The sequence below is a fragment of the Otolemur garnettii genome, unplaced genomic scaffold (genome assembly GCF_000181295.1).
Source record: "Otolemur garnettii isolate 467f Iridium unplaced genomic scaffold, OtoGar3 scaffold00133, whole genome shotgun sequence".
Taxonomy (NCBI): Eukaryota; Metazoa; Chordata; class Mammalia; order Primates; family Galagidae; genus Otolemur; species Otolemur garnettii.
Genome location: NW_003852528.1, coordinates 4,683,325 through 4,695,190, shown reverse-complemented (window position 1 = coordinate 4,695,190; position 11,866 = coordinate 4,683,325). Strand labels below are relative to the sequence as shown.

General features: G+C 56.2%; 1 protein-coding gene across 1 annotated transcript; it reads right to left on the bottom strand.

Annotated features, from left to right (window-relative positions):
* Positions 1–7,261: 7,261 nt before the first annotated feature.
* On the bottom strand, positions 7,262–10,150 carry GPR35 (G protein-coupled receptor 35). Its single transcript, XM_003798279.2, has one exon. The coding sequence runs from the start codon at positions 10,148–10,150 to the stop codon at positions 9,233–9,235; it is 918 nt and encodes a 305-aa protein (XP_003798327.1). The 3' UTR covers positions 7,262–9,232.
* Positions 10,151–11,866: the final 1,716 nt, after the last annotated feature.

Sequence of the window (11,866 nt, the reverse complement as noted above, 5' to 3'; positions counted from 1 at the left end):
GTCAGGTGGGGGGCTGCTGCGTGGCTCAGACTGCTTCACTGTGGCCCCACCATCCTTTAGCCCTCACGGCACTGTCAGAGCTTGTCACCAGCAGGGACAAGTCACACTGCCTGGGGAAGCCCAGGCATCCTTCCCAAAGACCCTGAATAGTCCCATGAGATAGCCGCCTCTGATAGACATATTCGAGGCTTCTTCCACCTGCAATTTGGAGACACTTGTCATGAAGTGAGGTGGTTCTTTAAATAGAGGGTATGGCACCATGTCCAGCAACCAGGCAGTGCTCAGTGCCCATCCACGTGAGTCACAGAGACTGTCTAGCTAGAGCCACTGTTGGCTGAGCAGGACGTTGAGGGAGGGGCTGCCACCATGATAGGGAGGGACCCACCCCTGTAGGGATGATGACAGAGGGACAATGACACTTTGGGTCAAAGCTGAGAGGGAGGCTCCACCATGGTGTTGCTTCAGGAAACTAGAAAGGCCAGGTTGGTGGCTCCAGGGAAGATTAAGATGAGGTGGGAGGGGGTGGCCTAGCCTGGAGGGTGAGGGGTATCTGGAGACTGTGAGAAGTGGGGAAGAAGGGCTTTGAGAAAGAACACCCCTATGATGCTCTTTAGAAGCCCAAATTTTAAAAAGAAAGGAAATTTCTTTGACATTATTTTAGGGACTATGTAAACTAAAATAAATCTTAAGCCTCTCAGCCAAGTGAATGAACTCCTTTTAGTCAAAGAGACTAAAAGTTGAGTTGCTGGTCGTGAAAAGGGAGCAAGTCCCTCCTCATGCTCCCTCCCTTCTTGGAGATGGCCTCCGTGACTCATTGACAGGCCCAAGGCCACACAAGGCAAAGTTTAAGCCACACCTGCAGGTGTAAGTCCTGGGTCTGTCTCTGATTAGCAGACTTCCTTCACAGAAAACATTCCAAGCCTTTAGACAAAGCTTTAGTTCTTTAACCAATTACAAAACAGAATCTTTACATCCACCCATCTTCTGTAGGCCCCCGACTCTTGCATTCAAGGTGTTGTGCCTTTTCTGGCCAAACCAACATGGGCCTTCCTTATATTATTTATAACCTAATGTATAATTCCTATCTCCCAGAAATGAATAAAACCAAATTGTAACCCAACCACTATGAGACCACAAGGCTTCGTGGGCACGGGCCCCTGGGCCATGGTTGCCCATATTTGTCTCAGAATAAACCTCTTCAAATTATTTTACAGTTTGGGTCTTTTCTGCTGACACTCGTGTCTCTCTAAATTTGGTGCCAAGCAGAGGCTGAGCACCCTATAGCCCTGGGATCTATTTGGGTTATGCTTAGGGTGACCAGATTTTAACGGTAAGGCGGGACAACATGGCGGGGGGGGGGGGGGGAGCGGGGCTTGACAACAATGCAAACTTTGATAAGCAGTTCTCCATAGTCACTTCTCAGCAATTATTTGTTATTATTACAGTTTAACATTATAAAATTAACAAAATTAATATAAAACTCATATTCCAGCAAAATAGCCACATGGCAGCCGAAAACCATATATTCCCTTCTTGTTCTCCCATCAGTTCTTGCATTCTTTCCAAAAACCAGGACTTTTTTAAAAAGCCGCAGGATGAGGGACAAATTGTTGAAAAGCGGGACTTCTGGTCACCCTAGTTATGCTTGCAGTGGTGTTAGGCTTGAAGGGAGATGCTGAAGCTTCCTAAAGATGTTGGCTTCTAATCATAATTGTGAACTAAATTAAAATCCTAAGACCTTGTTGACTGAACATAGCCCCTCTTGGCCAGAGAAACCTTCAAACTGAGTTCCCAGCCAAGACGGGATGGGAGGGTGGACATTCTCATTACACGCCCTCCCTGGCTAACAGTCACCTAGGGCTAAACAGAAACCAACCTCATGACTGGAGGCCAGCATTCTTTCCTGAGGCCACCAACCATGGAGTGGTTTTAACCATCTACAGAGCAGGTGCAGAGAGGGGTTTTTTGTGTGTGTCCTTGATCTTCTGCATCAGAGGGCAGCTATACATGGACCCCATGAAAGGACATAAAGCTCAATGGTGCAGGCACAGGTTTCTCCTTTCAGAAATATTCGTGACTCTGAAGCTTGTTGAATACGTCTATTTGGCCACTCAACTCGGCATAAAACCTGTTCCCACCATCCCTCCCTTGAAGCACCTGTTTCTGGTTTGTGGCCGGGGGCTCTGCTTCCCAGCCTGCTGGAATGGCCACCCAAAGCTCTCCTCCCCAAATTTATGTGCCTTCTCATTTTCTTCAGATGACGTAGTCTATAGGTGACAGGAGAAAATATGTTGTTTTTTTTAACATCCTCCCCACTGCCTGCCAAGGGTGGTGCCCTGGCACTCACAGGGGTTCAGGCACAGGCTGGAGGAGAAACCCTGCATGGACTGGGGTTCAACACTGAACTTGGGGGCCAGGGTGGGGCTGGCTCTGCTAGAGGGCAGGCAGGGGAGGCATTCCTATGAGGCAGTCTCTCAATTTTGGGGTTAAATTTGTGCTGAGGGACAGACCTTATCCCCAGGATCCATAAATCAGCGGAAGTCTCAAGATCAGGCTGTGCCCGGGAGATTGTATCTTATGGAGCCTGGAGGGAAAGCGTGGGCACACATGGGGCTGAGGACGAGTGCTGCAGGGCCATTTGCAGCACTTCCTGCACTGCCTTGGCCACCTCCCCTCCTCCCCTGACATCAAGGCTGAGTGATGTCCCAGGAAAAAGAGTACCCATAGTACCCAGGCGGCAGTTGATGTCAGAAATCTAGGAGGCCACCAGAATAAAGGCTGTTACCATTCAGATGGTGGGGCACCTCAGTCCCATCCTCCATGCCCTGAGCCTCTCTAGTAAGGGCACATGTACCACAGAGGTGGCCAGGTTGACTGCCACCACACAGACAGCCTTGAGGGCATGCTGTCAGGGGTACGGGTGTGCCCACCTGGAGCAGAAGCCCATGATGAGCAGTGGGTGTGGCCCCACCCAAAGCGGAGCTCTCCTCATGCAGCCAGGACACCACCGGCCCAGGGGTGGTTCAGCAGCCGGAGGGTCACACAGTGGCATAGTGAGGGGGCAGCCTGGGCCTGGCCTGGTGTAGGAAGAGGAAGCCCATGCTCACAGAGGTGCTGATGTAGCAGCTCGGCCACGGCCGCCTGGCCCAGTGTGTGCAGGACTCCAGCTGGTTGTCCCTTATATGTCCCCAGCAGAGTCCCAGCGAGCCAGGCCATGCACAGTGAGCACAGCACCAGCTGGAGATGCTGTCACATGCCACAGGGCACTGTCAATGCTGCAGCTATTGGTGCTGATCCTGGGACAGCGGCCATGGAGGCCACCAAGGCCACTGCAAAGCCTGAGGTGGGGGGGGTACTGGGAGCCAGCCCAGAGGCTGGTCATCCACCCACCTGGCCAAGCAGAGACGTCAGGTGCACAGCAGCCTTGGGTGCACTGTTCCCACCCAAGCCCAACTCAACCTGCACCTGTAGCTTCTCTCTCTCTGTCTTTCTGTGTGTTTGACTCTGTCTCTCCTGGGCCAGGTTGCCCCTCCTCTGACCTGTCTCTAGACTGTTGGTTGTGGGCTCTGCAACCTCTTTGCCCTGCCTGGTGGAATGCAGGGCCCTGCCTGGGTCTGGTGTCCTGGGTGTGGACCAATGACATCCTGCTAGGCAGCAGACTTGGTGGGGGGCTCTTCTCCTGACCCAAGACATCAGCTCAGCCCAGGACCTCTGCCCACCTGTCCTGCCCTCCTGGGCAGTGCAGCCTTGTTCTCACTCCATCCTCCCACAGCCCAGGAAGAGTCCTAGGCTTCCCAATAGGTGCGGTAGGCCCACAGTTCCTCCCCAAGAACCCAGAACCCCCTGCCACCCTCAGGGCCTTGCTGAGCTCCCGTAAGGGGTCAGGCTTTGTGTCTCCTGGTCTTCAGGAGAATGTGAGGGCCTGGCACTAGAGGGGGACACAGGCTGACCCTCTGCTTCTCCACCCCTGTTCTGGGGCAGACCCTATGATGCAATCTCTGCCCTGGCCCCCACTCACCCTCTCTGAGGGATGCCCAGTGGGTGCAGGATGGGATTGGGAAACAGAGCACCCACTCCCCAGCCAACACCCCCCACCTGCCATGTCCCAGACACTCTCACTGCCAGGGCCCAGACTCAGAAGGAGAGGCAGGGGTCATTCTTCCCAGGCTGGGTGGGGCAATGACGCCAGGGTTTAGATGAGGTCAGACCTGGGGCCATCATTGTCTAGGTCCACACTTTTGGGGGCCCTGCATGGTAGCTGTCTCTTGAAGTGTGTATGGGGTCTGCACTCTATGCCCATCCTTCCTCAGCTGACCTGTAGGCTGACCACCACCCCACACCCACTGGTATCCGCTTCCTCAGGCCCTGCAGTGTTTCCAAGCACCTGATGTCTCACTCCCTCTCTGGGAAAGTATCTTCTTCCTGCCCAGATGCACCCACCCCACAGAAGGAGGTGTATTCTTCAAGAAAACTCCAACGAGTCTGCAGACCAACCAAGGGGCACCAGGCAGGAAGGCAGATGCCACTGGGTCCCAACTGAGAACAGGAGATCCAGGAAACTGCCTGCCAAAGGTGGGCACTGCAGCTCATCCAGCCGCACCCACTGCCCCTCAGACCACTGCAGCGAGGCTCACACCCCAGCGGAGGACAAGAAGAGCCTCCTATGGCCAGAACTGCCCCAGGCTGACCACAGCTCACACTGGCCTGTTAGACCTGGATGGCTGGAGATCACAGAGGCTGCCAAGAGTCTACAGCGACGTGGGCAGGAAGGCAGGAAGGGGTCAGAATAAAAGGAAGGAGCAAGTCAGAGGAGGCAGGACAGTGAAGGGAATGTGGGGGATGTGAGAACTGCTGTCTATGGAATCCTGCCTAGCCGTGTGAATGAGCGAGCCCAGCATAGCAGTGCTGCTGGGCTTTGGAGTGCCCAGGCCAAGGAGAGGCACTAGGCACAGCAAGAGCTCATTTCGTGGCTCCACCCACTCGAACTCTAGAAAATGCAGTTTTCAAGGCCACGAGGTGGGTGACAAGGGGCAGAACACAATGGCAGTGCTGACGGCTTCATCAGCTTGGACATTTCTCAAAACATACCCAGAACACATTTCAAGTGGAACGTATTATGTGTCAATCAGTTACACCTCAATAACTTGTTTTAAAAAATAAAATAAAAAGCCAGATTGGGCACGGTAGCTCACACTTATAATCCCAGCACTTTGGGAGGCTGAGGCAGGAGGATCCCTTCAGCTCAGGAGTTCGAGATCAGCCTCAGCAAGAACAAGAACCCATCTCTACCAAAAATAGAAAAACTAGTATACTCCCAGCTACTTGGGAGGCTAAGGCTGGAGGAGGATAGTGTGAGCCCAAGAGTTTGAGGCTACAGTGAACTATGATGACAGCAGTTTCTCAAAAACAACATAACGTACAATAAAATAAAATTCAGCTGTAAGTGATATCCTCAGAGACACTGGAAAAGAGGATGCCTCCACAGATGAGAACAGGATGATATTTTTCAAAAGCAATGACCAAAACCAAGAAAGAGCTCTTGAATAATCACTGAAATAAAATTCAATTAAATTGTTGGGCAGTAAATATAAGGCTATATCTCCAGAAGGCAAAGTAAAGTTCAAAGAGACAATAGGAAACAAAAATAAATAAATGAGAAAAATAGAAGGTCAGTTCCAGGTGTCCAACCTCCGGCTCATGGCAGTCCCCAAGAGCGGCGGGCAGGCACGGGAAATTGTCTGGAGGGAGCAAGGAGAGTGCTGTAGCAGGGAGAGACAGGTAGAACTGGGCTTGGTCCTACCCAGGGAGAGTGCCTCTGGGTCCTTGAATGGTAACTGAGTGAAAACACAGACCAAGGCACATCACGGTCAAATTCCAGAGCTCTATGTATAAAAAAAGGATCTCAAAAGCTTCCGGGGTTGAGAAAAACATATATATAACATACAGAATACCAAGAGTTGAGTGACACAGGGCTTCCCACCCACACCATCAGCATCTGCTTGGAATTACCAGCCACCTACATTCTATGTCAAACCCCTCTGCGATCAGATGCAGCCTTGTGGTGGTGGGCAGTGGCTATTGAGGCTCAGCCCCTGGGCAGCACTGCACCTCCAGCTGGTGGCTGCTGCTACCCTGGCTGTTCCCCAGGAGCTTGGGTTGCCAGGCCCTTGCCAACCTGTTCCTCCTGTCAGGGCGACTGTGGGCCCTGAGCAGAAAGGCGTCTCCCCGGTAAAACATCCCAGGCTCACTCCCATAGAGGGAACCCACATCCCAGATCTACACCCTGGCTTATGCAACCTGAGAACGAGACCTTCTCCTTTGGACACCTGTTCCTTGCTGATTAATGGTGACGCTGGTGGTGATGAACCACCAGGCTGCCCGAACAACTAGGGGGTCTGTGCTTGGTCTGTGGTGAGGGAGAAGCCAGGGAGGCCCAGGAGTGGGTGTGCAGAGCATGTGAGTTGTGCTCAGGGCTATATAGCTAGTTCCTGGGGGGCTGACGGTGTCTGCACCTCTGTCTCTGGTGTCCTCTCGGTGTTTCTCAGGGCTTTTGCAAAAGTCTAGTTGCCTCTGCCATGCTGGAGCCAGGAGGGGGCAGGAGGGAGAGAGAATGCGTGTGCCCACCCCCACCCCTAGACATGCCTGCGGGGACTCTTCACCCTCAGGGTCTGTGGGTGCTTGGAAAGCTGAGGGTGCCTCTGCCACTGCGGCGGTGCCCACAGCTGTCCTGCTGCTCCGGTCTCCTGTCTGTGAAGGCAGCCTCATCACTGCACCCATGAGCCCAGAGGGAGCCTCAGAATCCCCTTTAGCCAGGGCTCTGGGAAGCTATTCCACCTTGCCAGTTAACCTCTCTGTATAAACTCTTGGCCAGCACTGGTCTACACTAGCCATCTGGGTGCCCCCTCTCCTCAGTCCCCCAGCACTGGGTAGGACCGAGCTCAGTTCTACCTGTCTCTCTGGGTCCCCAAATCTAGCCAGAGACAGGACTGGACATCTGCCCTCAGCCCCAGCTCAGCTGGCCAGCCCAGCAGAGTCTTGTCCTCCCATAGGTAGTGTTCCACAGACTTCCGTCTCTCTGACAGGGCGTGGGTAGTGAAAGGTGGGGACACAGATAAAGAGCTGGGTATTGGTGAGAGTAGGGAGGAGTTTCCAGAGCAGGGGGCAGGGTCTGGAGGACCACTCCTGTGCAGAAGCACTGGGGAATCACTGGATGGGAGCCAGTCACAGGGCCAGACCTATTTAAAGGGAAGGTGGTCTTTGCCTGTTCCCAGGGACATGCAGGGTCACTCTCCCAGAGGGTGGGGCATAATGGAGGGAGGAGGGGGGCAGGTCCACGTAGGTGTTTACCCCACCCATGCTTCATTGGTCACTGCTTGATCACTGGTCACAACTGCCGCAGACCAAGGGCTTGGGGAGAGTAACTCCTGGGCAGGGTGACAGAGGGCTTGGGAACCTGAGGAAGGGAGAGGGACCGGGGCCCCCATGCGGAGTCCTTCCAGGCAGAGGGAGTCTGAGGGCCGGGAGTGAGGCCAGCCCCTTGTGGGTGGGTGGCATCAGGCCTACATGCCCTGTGACGAGGGGTGCATGAGCAGGAGGGGCCTAGGAGGCCAGTTTTTGGTTTCCCTCAGTCCCTGCAGACAGTGGGCAGGCCTGGGCTGAGGGAGCAGGTATGGCTAGACCAGGTAGCCAGTGCCTGGATGACTGAGCAGTGGTGGGGGTGAACCAGGACCCTGACATAGGAAGTTCAGGCTCAGACTGGCCGGTCCGACTTTGCTCCCTGAAGGTCATCAAAGTCCTGGAAGGATCTGGCTCAGCCAAGAGGCAGGAGTTCTGGGGATGGAGGATGGGACAGAGTGGGAGGACCCCAGGGCTGTTTCCCTTCTGCCCCTTCCTAAATGCACCTGCCCCCTGACCTCTTGTCCCTGAAGCCTCAGCCCTTGGAGTGTTTCCAGCTGCCCAGAAGCCCTGATGGAGGCACATGTGGCCTGAAGCCTGGGGCCCAGAGACTCCAGAGCCCCATGGACCCCATGCACCAGACCAAACTGTCTGTATATCCTGTGCATGAGCTCTAAGCAGACCATGACCCAGACCACAGGGTCTGCAGGTCCAGACCAAAATGAGAACGTGAGCGTCTCTTTCAAAAATCAAGAGGCTCAAGACAGCAAAGAAGTAAAGTAGGGGGCCATCTGAGCCTGGACCCTCCTCAGCCTGGACCCTTCTTTACTTGGCTCCCTGTTTGTTGGCATCCCACAAGGTGGGATGTTTCCACCTTGTGCCCATGAGGCCAGCCCTGGCAGAACATGGCTGCTGTCTTGCTCCAGTCACGCAGAAGGGTTGGGGTGCTGCCTGAGCACACAGTGTGAGATGGCAGAGTCAGGGTTTGCCCAGGCCCACCTCAATCCAGCACCCACAGGAGTCCTCCAGAAAACTCTAGTCACTCCAGCTTGAGTTTAGAGGCCTAAACTTCCTGCATTTGCCTGGGCCGGCCCCCTGCCCCTGCTTCTGCCAGATGTGGCTCTGGCTTTTCCCTGAAGGAAGGACAGGAGCACCGTGTCCTTCACAGACACGGCTGCCTCCTTCACTGCCCCTCTGATCAGCCTGACCATTGTCACCCACCCTGGCATAGCTGTGTGGCCTCTGCACAGGCTTGGGCCAGTCCTAGCCCTGCCCAGACCACAGAAAGCTGGGGGTGGGCACCCCCTGCAGTCCTGCCAAGAGCTGCAAATGGCCCCTATAGCTCCAGAGGAGTGGGAAGTGGAAACAGGGCTTGAAGAGGGTCCCAAGGAGGGAGCTACAGAGAGTCTTCCAGGAAGATGTTCCCTGGCCCTTGTAGCCCTATGTCCTCTCTCTGCCTCCTACCTCCTGCCACTTGGTTGTGGACAATATAGAGGGCCCTGCCAGTCTGACTCCAGGGAGGCTTTATACCTACCCCCGCAGGAGGCTAGACCTCAGGTCCTGCCCCACTTCTCAGGAACCCACCTGGCCCAGGTGTGCCAGGTCCAGAGTGGCAGGCATGTGGCTTGGCCCTAGCTCCCGAGGCTGGCCTTGCTCAGGCCTCAGTCCTCTTGCTCTCATCTCTGATCCTCCCCCTGGGTCATCCCAGGCCCTGGGGCTGCTAGAGAGACCCCAGCCCACAGTGAGCTCAGGCTGCTGCCTGCAGCTTCCCCTGAGAGGAGGCACCTCTGGCGACCCCACCCCTGGTCCACGGTGCTGCTGTGCAACTGTGTACCTCCTATGAGAGGGTCACGAACAGGGAGTCCTGGCTCTTGTGGGCCTTGGCGCTGGGGGTCACAGCCAGGGAAGACGCCTCCTGGAACTCCTTGGCGGTGTAGTAGTAGCAGATGGCGTCCAGGCAGCAGTTGGCATCTGAGAGTTTGCTTGTGAAGAAGAGGGCGCATTCAAGGGCAGCACAGGGCTGCAGGCCCAGGGCGGCACGTACCGTCAGCACCACGTGCAGAGGCAGGAAGCAGACCACAAACACGGCAAGGTTGGCCCAGACCATGCGGACAGCTCTGCAGGTGGCCTCTGCCTGCCCCGTGTCGGTGGCTGGCCTCTGGGCCAAGGCGGTCACCACCTGCAGAGAGCAGAAGACCAGCACGGCCAGAGGCAGGTAGAAGCCCACCAGTGAGAATACCACGGTGCTGTTGTGGTGCCGGGAGCGGTTTGTGAAGCAGAAGCCACCCTCCTGCATCCCCAGGACCCAGCGGGCCACCAGGGAGCTGATGACCAGGACCCAGAGGAGGGCACACACCGCCGTGGCCTGCCGCGGGGACCGGAAGCCCCGGGTGCGCAGCGGGTGCCGCACAGCCATGTAGCGGTCCACAGCGATGGCCGTGACCAGGCTGATGCTCATGTACCTGTTGGCCAGGTAGGTGGCCTGGGAGAGCTGGCACAGCGGCGTGTCGCCGGAGGTGTCCTTCAGGGAGTACAGCACGAAGGGCATGGTGCAGAGCAGGCAGAGGTCGGCCACCGCCAGGTTGGTCATGTAGATGCGGGTCTCCGTCCACTGCTGCATGCGGTGGCAGAATACCCAGAGGGCTAGGCCGTTGAGCAGCAGGCCCAGCACCAGCAGTGTGCCCAGGTAGATGTAGGAGAACTGCCCGAGCGGCAGGTGCAAGGCCAGCATGCCCGAGCCACAAGTGTCATTCATGGTCCTGGCACTGCAGCCAAGGAGGACAGAGGTCAGCAGAGAGGAAGGCCCGCCTGCCCCAGTCCTGCCCACTCTAGCCAGGGTGTGGGAAGAGGGAGCTCCACTCACATCCACCTGAAACTCCCCATCCTAAGGAAGTCACAGAAACCGTAAAGAGCTCCAAGTCAGTCTCAAGGACTAACCTTGCCCACGGGATGGGTGGGGAGAAACTGAGGCCTTCAGACAGATTCAGTGGGCCCAGGCCTACACAGTGAGCTGGCTCAGGGCTGGGGACAGACCCCCTCCCATCTCTAGAGCCCTCTTCTCCAGGGCCCCACCTTCTGTCCACCTCCAGTCCCCAGCTGAGCAAGTCCTGCCCTTCAGTGCTCAAATCTTGGGCAGGGTCCAAAGACTATGTGAATGCTGAGGGCAGCCCTGGCCAGCCTAATGATGAGAAGGCCTGGCTCCAGGACAAAGCCCAGGCTGGTCAGCTGCCCCCAATAACCCCCAGCCCTGGCTGCAAGAGGTCCCTTCGTTTGGCCCTCCACCTCCTCCTTGGCAGGGACGGCTGGTAGCAGAACTCCTGGCCAGCAGGGGAGCCCTGGTCTCCCTCCTGCATCCTGTGGGCATCATCGGCCCATCCTGTACTCTGGAGGTCCTGCCCAGATCAGCCTGAGGTGCCATCTCAGGCTCATATCTGAGATCAAGGTGTCCACCCTGCACCTCCCATGGGTCAGAGCCCAGGCCCTCTCTGTGCTGCTCAGGGCAGTCTTGTGGTGAAGCTGAGTCCTCCTACGGTTGTCAGAAGCACCCAAAAGGTCACCTATCTGCTGCCCTGCACTTGCCCCATGACTTGGCCCAGATGGGCCAAGGCCAGCCTTGGATGAACTTGAGCAGGTGTCTGATGTTCACCCTGACATAGCCTCCCTGAGTTGGGGAACAGTTTCCCCATCATAAGGGGGTGCTGGTGTCACATGCCTGGAGTGGCCACTGAGTGTCCAGAGCCTGGGACACACCAGCCATGGGCTCCTGCCCCTTGGTTCTAGGAAGGACCTGGAGGAGTGGGGTGGAGAAAGGCCTCATAGGCTGGCCTCCTCCCTCTGCCTCCTCCTGCTGCCTTGGGGAGCATAGAATCCCCCTGAACAGGAAAGGGAAGAATATCCCAAACCCTGTGACTGTGGTTGCTTAGGATCCTTAGTGGTGGGGCTGGGGGAAGGGGCCCATTTCTTGCATGGTGGCCCCCAGAGAACTCCAGGTCCACAGTCCATTAGAGAATCAGGGCACAGAAATATTCCACCCACACCCACCCCTGATCTTTAGATTTCATATCCCTTAAGTGAAAATGGCAGCTCTGCTTGCATTGACCTTCCCCAAGACCTTGCACTGAGCATGACGACCACGTGTGGCATCGCTGCACTGTCCCCTTCCCATGGGCCTGCTCACTTCCTCTCTGAGTCACCAGCACACCCACCCCGGTTCTGAGGCTTCTTGGTGAGGCCCAGTGCCAAGCCAGGTGCCAGGGCCCCTCCCTACCAGAGCCAGGATCTTCCTTTCCTGTCTGTCCTACGCTGCCCACCACACAGCCCACTGGAAAGTGCTTGACTGGGCCCCACCAGGATCCTGGGAACCTGCTCCAAATCCCAGAAACCCATTCCTGGAAACTCGGTGGAACCGCCGACGTGCCCAGAGCAGGGGCTGCATGGCGGGTAGGGGCCTCCCTCTGCAACCCTGCCCTCC

Bases quoted from the DNA above. Each gene is read 5' to 3' on its own strand.
- GPR35 (XM_003798279.2), bottom strand. From the start codon at position 10,150: ATGAATGACACTTGTGGCTCGGGCATGCTGGCCTTGCACCTGCCGCTC.